Here is a 9,896-nt window from a genome sequence, read left to right on the forward strand (position 1 = left end):
CCATGCTAGCTCCTGTTTGTGCTAGCTTTAGCATGCTCACACTGATGTTGTTAACTTGTTGATATTAGCAGGTCCACATTTGTTACCATTTTTTTAGATCTTTGCTTAGCATGCTAACATTTGTTGAAGGTTGTGTTAGATAAATATTTTAATCTCCAAAGTCATTAATCATCTGTGAGAATTACAAATATCTGAAACACTGTAGAAAGTGATGAAGAAGAGTAGATCTACAAAATCTCAAACCAAGTTTTTGAGTTGTGCCACTGAACTGAACACTGATCAAATAATTAGCATGGCTAATAAAAAAAGAGCTGTAGGTTGTGTTGTGTGCTTGAGTATCGAAACATATTAATAGCTTCATTTATATGGACCAATTACATGGATGCTAGATGTGTTTATAGAATGGAAATATTTAATATGATCGTAACGCTTTTTACATGTGCAATGTGTATTAATTCAGAAGAAGACAAAGATTTATTTATTTATTTTGAGCCATTTGACCCACACGCTGAATAATCCTGAACTTTTTCCAACAAAATTTCATTTTTCAAGTCTTTCCTGAAAGTCAAGATGTCACCCACTGGTTCAAGCACACACAGAGACAACACACACCAAATAAATGATCGGAACCAGCGTTACAGTTATTTTCTCCAGTTGAGCGGATTGTGAAAAAGTTTCTCTCGATCAGAGTGAAAATTTATTCTGAGGACGATTAGATAAACTAAGGTGTTTACATGATGTGTTTTTATTCCTAATGGACGTTCGATCAGATTGGAGGTACTCCATGTAAACGCACTTAGCGTAACAATTGCTGCTTTAAACTGCACAGTAGGTTCATTCTGTGATTTCCTCCCATAGATCCTCAACAGTTGGACAAAGTGTTATTGAGTGAGACACCAAACCCTAAAGGCCTCCTGATGAGCAGGTCAGTGCTTGTCAATGAATGTGTACAAGCGGCTGTTCATGTGTGAATGTGAGGGATTGTATAAAGGTTTAAAATCCCCCTTCAGGACGGGGGCACAACATATATGCAGTTTATAATTATTCTCTGGAGAACCATTGCATCAGCTGATTTTTAAATGGTGGGTGGTGAGAGACAAGTTACATGAACTATATTTAAAAGAATCTGGATCAATACAGAGGAAATACATGTGGTTTATCAATTCTCTACAGTTCTTAACAACAGCTTGTAGTGACATCTAAGATATGAAACAGTGTTTTTCCGCTGCAGTTAACAGCCTGTGTGTCTGTCTTGGTGTCTGAACTCCTCACTCTGTCTGCCTGTCAATTGCAGACACGTTGTGAACATATTTCAGCTCGAATTTCATCAAAGCTGCTTAGCTTTATCATTCAGACTGTCTTCAGTTCAGCAGCTTTTTCCCACTCCACCCCAGAAAGATTTTTCTGTTTGTAGGTTTGTAGGTAGGACCTTGAATTTATGTCCTAAAAAACAGAAAAGCAATACTCCTTCTCTACCAGTATATGCAGCTTTGGCCGTTATGGTACTGTTAACATCTGCTGTTAACATCTGCACCAAGCTCAGTGTGTTCAGTGCAGTCAGCTCTTGCTTTTCAAGGGTCAAGTGTGGTCTTGCAGCAGGAAGGAGTCCTAACAGATCAGTGGTGTGCTTCTTTTCTGTAGATGAGCAGGTTTAGCAGGTATGGGTGGTTTGGTGTAGGCAGGTGACGTGATATGAGGATCAGTTGCGAATGCTTTCCTGAGCTCTGCCACACGACTTCTGTTTTCTGACTGCTCCTGATGACACAGCGTCTCTGAAAAATAAAAATAAAAACAATTTTATGCACAATGAATAATACAGACTGCAGGTACAGTCACACACAGGATTTTTTTAACACGAACAAGCATAAGTCATCCTCTCTGCGTCTTCTATCCTTCTTCTTTTCTCACCTCTGTCCTGTGGGCTGAACCTCTCTGTATCTGACAGCTGGGCTTTGAGCAGCTGGTTACCATGGCTACCAAGATGAGGCCTGTAGAGAAGATCCCAGTCGCTAACATTGTCCGAGCTGCTGCCTGATTCACTGTCGCTGTCCTCAGCGGGGTCCTTCAGGTCGTCATCTGCACTGAAACAGTCCACATCCTCCTCAGACGACTGGTCATTTGGTAAAGCTGAGTCCTCCTGAGTGTAATTAATGCACAACTTGATGGTCAGATTAAAACACGCAAGTCATTTTATAACCTCAAGCCCACAAACAGACGCAGGGACTCACGTTAACATCTGTGTGGGGCAGCGTGATGTCGTCTTTGAAGCTGAGCTGCTGGGCCTCTCTTCCTGGCAGCAAGTCCACCGTCTGGATGCCATTCATATTATCACTGTGGAGTCTGGAACACAAAGACATCCGTGTTTAGTCCCACAGACAGACATCCTAACCTTTGAATCAATTCTCCAGTAAGTAATTTACTGAGGCTGACTGAAACTGTTTTGTTCACTGTAAATATGCGTTAGTTAAGGGCTGTTGGACTGGTAGAGTAACTAACTGGAACAACTGAAAGGAGGTCCATCCATCACTTTAAAAAAACACAGTCTTATCTAACTGTGTTATGTCCAGATAAATGAAAAGATAAATTAATTAACATATTTTATTGTGTCAAAAATACAAGTGTGCAATTCTCTGTTTAGATCTGTAACATGAATCATTTTCTAACATTTGATCACACGATCCATTTCAGCTGTGTTGAGCTTAATAGTTTAAAAATAAATACATAAAACGTCAGCTGACACTATGTTGCTTGACAACCTCAGCAATGAAAAAACAAAAAAAAAAACAAAAAAAAAAAAAACATATCAGTTAGTGTCCCAATTTACTTTATCTTCATGTTTAGGTTCACACCAAACTGAATATTCCTAAATACCCATTTTTTATATACTGACACTGTATGACATTTCATTCCATCAATGCCTGAAGTTTTTTACAATTATACAAAAAATAAATAAAAAAATAAATAAATGAAAAGATTTGGAACATGAGAAGTAAATAAATGAAAATTAATACATTTATTAAATCAATAAAATAAAAAGAAAATAAAATTGAAAAAACTAGAAGTGGTTTGCCAAAAATAAGGGGTATTAATGAATTTTGTATTTTTGCTTTTACCTGTTGTTCATTAAGCTCTGAAGCAGTTTTGAGGACCTGAATTCATCCAACTCTCCAATTATACTGACGCTCACGTCGCCGTCTCGACCGAGAAGCCAACTTACATGTTTACTGGAAGCTGTAAACAAACGGGAGAAGAAAAAAATGGTAAACCCAATTCAAAATTTTAAAACAGTGAAAACATCTAATGATCAACAAAGCTCTGATTAAAACTATGAACACATAAACTGTTATTCTCATGATTGGCCAGTAGGTGGTGCTGTCCAATAACTATAAAGAGAATGAAACCTCAGTGGCCAGCAATGGACTTTGCTGTTCAGTGTGTATCTTATTTTCTTTGTGTAATCCCCATGTTGGTATATTCTTTTCCCGTAAGTTTTCTGACATAGTGCTTTAGTGCAAAATTGTTTATATATGAACAATAATTATATGTATGAACAATGTAGGACCACCAAAAAATAAGGAAGAAAAGAGTGTTGACAGTAAATAACAGTGAGCTATTTCCTACAATAACAAAGACAGGACTTCATGAAACTGATAGAACAGTTTGACAAAAGATTTCCTATTAAAAGAGCAAAAATGATCAGAATTACAGATCTTCTGAACACTTTTGCTTTTTTTTTAAAATGGAAAATCTTTTTCATTCGCTATATTTTTATTTTAAAAAAAATCTAATGTTGCAGCACATGTTTTCCAATTTATTATGTAATATCCAATTCACATCCTGGAAAACAGGTTATTATTATCTCATGATGTCAACATTAAAAAAAAAAACACTCTTCACAATAACTCGGGTGTTTTCCATGACACTACAACACCTGATAAAGACAAAAACACCTGCCATGATGTCACTGAGACAGGTGCGACTGTCAGATTCAAATCCTCAGTGTGCAACATCGGTTTTCCACCAACTGCAATCCAACCCAAATGCCCCTGTCCAAAAAATATATAACGTCAGTGAACAGGAGTTGACGGAGATTCCTCAGATACCAGAGGACAAAAGAGTCTGTGTTTCAGTTTATATCTAAGAGGCAGACTTGCAAACCACATAATGCTCAAGTGTCTCAGTCTGATGTCAGCAGAGACCTTCCCTGACATAAATTACTGTCTGGTCATCATCACACCTTTATGTTCACAGCTACAGTCACCTCACTGAGTTATAAATGTGATAACAAGACACAGAGGCCTTCTCTTTTGCAGAGCTGAGGTGTGTCTTTATTACATACATATCAGCAACACACATTTACCAGAAATGCAGCACATAATGGAAACGTTCACTGACAGATGAAGCTCTAATTTGGCTTGTGTTTGACATTTCTAGGTCTGCATATCCACACTTGGAGGCTTGTCTTTTCCTGCCTCGGGAGGGTGAACAAAGAAGCAAAATGTCTTACTGGAGTGTATGTTGTGTAATGCTGACACAGACACAGCCCACACTCAGTTGCCTCTCAGGTGACATGGCAGAGATTGGTAAACAAAGATGGTAACTTAATATGAGGTTTAAAGCATAGCGACGCCCAAAACCACAGGGTTTACTCAATCTAATTCAGCTGTCAGCCAGCACAACAATTTAACTGGTGGAGACAGAGGGTGACTGTTACTCACACATGTACACACACTCCCATTATGTACCTGAACCAGTTAAGGTAATTGGATGTACAGTATGTGAGTCAGGGCAACACTTCCAGTAGAAGAAGGTTGGGCACAATGAGAAAAACAAATAAGTAGAGCAGAGGGTTACATAGAATAGAAAACACAAACACACTTAATCAGATTGCTAACCTGATATGCTTGTACACAGCTTGTGTATGTCCTTTTTTGGTATAATCACTATGATGTAGAAGATTTTTTATATTAATTAATTGTACAAATATTTATGTGTACATTTTGTGTCAATATAATTCTATTTTTGAACCTCTCGAAAATAATAGCATGCATGAAATAGATCGGTTTTAGTTAGCCAAAAGGCCAGAGTTATATAAAATGCTAATTTTCATTAGCAGTCATTAGCTGATGAAAAACAAAAAGTAATGAAATAATTACCCTCTTGATATTATCAGTAGTTACCACCTCCATGATACTAAATTTATTTGAGGTCTTATCAACATTATTTAACAATATAAGAAAAGAAAAAAAGTGGCGTATGACGAACTCAAAACTACTTTACTCTGCTCGCTAAGCTAAAGCTAGCAGCTTGCTAGTTTAGCTTAGCATGATGAATAGTTAGACAACTGACCTAATAGCCAAAACTCATCTCTGTCAACAAGAACTTATAAGCTTATAAAAATAAGTCATATCCAACCTTCCAAATAGAAACTATATCCAAATTATATACAACAGAAGAAAAACATAGAGACAAAATATTTAAGTTAGCTGTTTGAAGCCATTAGCCATTCATTTTTACAATTTATAGGGTTATTTATCTTTAAAACGTTCAGATTTATTTTTGGTAAAAACATATTTATAGCATACAATTTAAATTTCTGTTGATTTCTCCTTACAGGAATGTAATCTTTTTGCCTGACTCCACATCCGAAAACATGGGCCAGCAAAGCTAAATATTGAGTGATAAAATGGCAAATGATTTACAAAACAGGTCCATTAGTAGGGACTTATTTTGTACAGCACATTCATTTAGTAGTGTATACTAATTCTAAGATTTGTCTCTGGCTGGCTCTCTTTGTTCATCTTGGTTTGCTATGACTTTGACAAGTGTACTAGCGGACTAAAGTGGGTGGCAATGCTCCCAGGCAAAAACTTCCTACAGCACTGTAAAGACAATAATACTTTTCTTTTGACGTCAACAAAAAGTTTTTATGTAAATGTGTTCTTTAAATCTTCTTTAGATGCAGTAAAAATGTCTTTCTGCCTAGAGAGGACTTCTCCCCTCCATTGCCCAGTAACAAACATTTGTCAGAAAGCAATCAAAAGTAATCAGATAGTTGCATTAAATTCTAAATCTATTGTATTTTAAGTAATTTATTTTAAACAGCTGTGCTGCTAAATCTCTTAGCACATCCACTTGTGATATGTGGTATTTTCTCTAGTATAGAAGTGTGTTTCTTACAGAGCTACACTGTACTGTTTAACTTTCATTAATTTCTTTTGATTTTAAAATGAAGGCCAAATCTCCCAGAAAACCTATAACAAAAATGTTGCTGCTGCACACATTCTTTGCCTGTTTGGCATTACTGGAAATCATATTGGACATCTTAGTGGAAATAAATGCCTTGTTAGTTTAACCAGTACAGTGAAATCAGTGTCTTGCGCTACCTTTCTTTGGCCTGGTGTTGCTGTTGTCGCCTTCCCTCTCCTCTCTCTCTTCTCGCTCTCTCCAGCGGCGTACCTGCTCCTCTCTCATCTTGAAGAAGAGGATTCTTTTCTGCTCCTCACTGAGGGCCTCCAGGATCTCCGGCTCCACCCACATGTCCTCAAGAATCTTAGCCAGCATCCTGCCTCTGTTCCCTGGGTGCCTGAGACGACCGTCAGCCGTTCTGTGTCTCAGTCAAGTGGGTCGTGTTTCAGCAGTGAGGAATGATGGCTCGTTTTCCTGCTCCTCTAAGAGTCAGGTTCCCTTTTCTCTGAAGGATGCAAGATCAGGTACAGCCTTAAGTGCTCACTGAGGTCACTGTGTTGTCCTTTGTGAAGTGCTCTTTGTATCCAGCTCTCTGGAGGTAGAGGTGCAGCGTGTTGGGATCAGCTGGGCAGTGAAGGCTGCTGGAGTGGTTTTTAGAAGGAAAGATAGATTAGATCTGTTGTATTGTTTTGTCTCTCTTCATTCAATAGTGTTCTGGCTGGCAGGACACAATAGACCCGTAGCAAATAAGCCACAATGCCAAGTGTTATGTGTGTGCATCAGTAGGCTGCATGCACTGAGAATGCCACTGGGCTTTCTCATTGCATGCACAACAAGGCAAACAGGGGTAGGTTTAGTAATGTCAACATGCACACAGACACACACAAAGGGTGGGGTGCAAATGACTGCATGCTATCTGTGGGCAACAGACATGCAACGAGAGAGACAGAGAGAGAGAGAGAGAGAGAGAGAGAGAGAGAGAGAGAGAGAGAGAGAGAGAGAGAGAGAGAGAGAGAGAGAGAGAGAGAGAGAGAGAGAGAGAGAGAAACAACTTTAAGAGCCTGGTTGAATTTTTACAGATACAGTTATTATTTGCACCTTATCTACCCACGTGGTGATGCTATGAGCCAGTCAGGAAGCTCAGAAACAACTTTCAGTCTCTACCTTGCTTTTTGAAAAATGTTGAACAGTGTGTTCCTGAGCGAGAGCCAATAGGATTTGTCTTTGATAACCATTAACCAATCCGGACTTAAGCTGATCTTTAACAGGAAGCAGCAGAGGCTGATAAAAAAAATCAGTTTCACCTCTGAATGCCTAAATTTTACAATTAGGCTTTGATGGAAGCTTAAGCACATCAGTATCACTATTATTGTCATCAAACGGCTGCCTCAGCATGTTTTTAAAGAAATATCTTTTTCTTTTTATATGAAAGTTTACTTCCTTTCCATTCGCTAACTCTGCTGCACTTCAAATTATCTCTTTGAGTACTTTCATCCATGGTCTTGCATTTTTCCTTAAACATGTTAGACCAATAAAATTCTTTAAAATGTAGTAACTGAGACTAATGCAAATAAACCAGGCCTGACTTTTACAAGCAAACATCCCACTCTGACAAAAACTGCTCAGCTTTCTTTATAATAGCAGTCTTACACCTGCGTCATAGCTCCTGTAATCAGCTGAACAGGCTTCAGTTCAAGCATAAAAACATGCCTAATTAATCAGAAGCAATGACCCTGAAGACAAACCATCACTCTGGGGCAAAATTAGGGTATAGCGGAAAAACTTTCACATGTTTAACTGTGTTATTTAGGGTCCAGCTGTAGCTCTGTGCCAACATGCAAATAAGCTCAGCATTTGCCACTGCCTCACACATGCAAAGAAAACAAAGAAGAGGAGGGGGAAGCATGTGCATGGCATACTGAGAGAAAAGTTTGAAAAGTCTCTCAGTCTGAGCAAACACTGGCCATTTCACAGTGGCAGAGAAGAGCGCGAGAGATAAATTAACTCAGACGGGCCACAGAATGGAAATCAAACAACAAAGACAGGCAGACAAGGAAAGAAGGAAGAGCCCAGAGGAGGGAGAGTGGACTTACTCAGTGGCTGGCAACCGGTAGCATCTCCCAGCTTTGCTCTGATTCTCAGTGCCGCTGTGGGTTTGGTATGATGAGTGTGTGTGACGAGAGAGAGCACGCCTTTGTGTGGGTATGCGTGTTGTATCAGATCAGTCGTCAGCAGTGGTATGCAAGCTCAACTTTGTTGCTCTGCTGCATTTGTACTGAATAAAAGTGGGAGGGAGTGACATCACTGCATTCATCTTTTTTCTCTCCTCCTCTTTTCTTTTCTTATCTGCTGTTTACATTTCCACAGTCTTATAAAGAAATAAGATAAGAGTAGTCAGTGAAACCACTGCTGTAAAAAACGTAGCTTAATATTCCTGTGTCCTTGTTCAAGAATTTCCTATCACTTTTCTTTTATGGGATTTCGGTTAAATCGGAGGGGATTTTCTTATTTCTGCAGATGCTATTTAAATTAAATCATTCTGACAGTTGACCCTCTTTTCAATCTTTTTCCTGCCTTGAGGAAGTCCTGCTTGCTTTGTATGAAACTATTAATCATGACAATACATGAGCAGGAAGAAATCTGGGTATTTATTCCCTGGGATTTTTTCCGTCAACAGGTTGTTGACACAGTTATCGTATCAGCAGTCATTGTTTTGTGTTCGCTTTGCCACATAAGTGCCAGATCTGATAAGCCCAGTTAGTGTGGTTATCAGTCACATGGCTCAGTGGAGTTGGAGCTATTAATATAATAACTGCAAATGATCAAACTTGTGTGGATGACTAAGTTGTTCCTTTTAACCCACCTGACCAGTGTTTATATGAAGTTAAATTAGTCATTTCTTTTTGTTTTGGATGGTACTTGGTACCTGTAAAGAGAAGGTTAGAAACATGACACACATGGTTGAACAGTTAAAGAAAATGGAAAATGTGTAAATAATTTCATTGTGTAAAACTTCACAAAGTTATAGTCTACTAAGAAATAAATTAAAATGGATTTATACATTATTTATTATCAAAAACACTGTTTTCTATATTTGCTGAATGTTTTTTATCAGTACTGGCTCACTTACTGTAAACTGACCTTTACCTGGTCCATCACAGGAGCACCCTAAATAATCAACAGCTGATTAAAAACTATAATTAGCTGTTTACTTTCATAAATTTAGCTTTATTTGTTACATTACGCAACCACTTTATTTTAAATAATCAATTAATTATTCCCTAAAACTCACTTTTTTCTTTTCATGTGCTCCTGCTCACCCCCCCCCCCCCCCCCCCCCCACAACTTAAATCTTTCTGTTAGAACCAAATGATATTTTCTACACATATCAGTTATAAAAATGCATTTTGAAAGGTGTAATACTATGAAATATAGTCTATAAACTTATCCCCAAGTCAGTAAAACCATAACCAACAATTTCCTGATTACAAAGCTGGGTTTTAAAGAATAAGTTGAAAAGGTCAGTGACTCCTTTGGTTTGTTTCAGCATGAGTGAAACTATCACATGACCAATTCAGTGGTATTTAATCTGAACTTGAAAGGAAACATTGCAGCTGTTAGCAGTCAATAATGCTGAGTTTCAACCAAAACTGGTGTTTCAGTGAAACCAGACACCCGTTTGTTTTTACCTCAGCTTGTCACTGTTA

General features: G+C 38.2%; 1 protein-coding gene across 2 annotated transcripts; it reads right to left on the reverse strand.

The window, feature by feature from the left end:
- Nucleotides 1-469: 469 nt before the first annotated feature.
- On the reverse strand, nucleotides 470-8,609 carry zgc:92242 (uncharacterized protein LOC436899 homolog). 2 transcript variants are annotated; one of them, XM_041990805.1, is made up of 6 exons: nucleotides 8,283-8,609; nucleotides 6,387-6,827; nucleotides 3,114-3,231; nucleotides 2,229-2,340; nucleotides 1,909-2,137; nucleotides 470-1,772 (listed from the first exon to the last, which is right to left on the reverse strand). In XM_041990805.1, the coding sequence occupies exons 2-6, from the start codon at nucleotides 6,562-6,564 to the stop codon at nucleotides 1,609-1,611; spliced, it is 801 nt and encodes a 266-aa protein (XP_041846739.1). In that variant the 5' UTR covers nucleotides 6,565-6,827; nucleotides 8,283-8,609; the 3' UTR covers nucleotides 470-1,608. The 2 variants fall into 2 exon arrangements, with proteins under 2 accessions (XP_041846739.1, XP_041846737.1); XM_041990803.1 differs by having other exon boundaries at nucleotides 6,387-6,830.
- Between the last annotated feature and the right edge of the window lie 1,287 nt (nucleotides 8,610-9,896).

The sequence above is a fragment of the Melanotaenia boesemani genome, chromosome 7, assembly GCF_017639745.1.
Source record: "Melanotaenia boesemani isolate fMelBoe1 chromosome 7, fMelBoe1.pri, whole genome shotgun sequence".
Lineage (NCBI taxonomy): Eukaryota > Metazoa > Chordata > Actinopteri > Atheriniformes > Melanotaeniidae > Melanotaenia > Melanotaenia boesemani.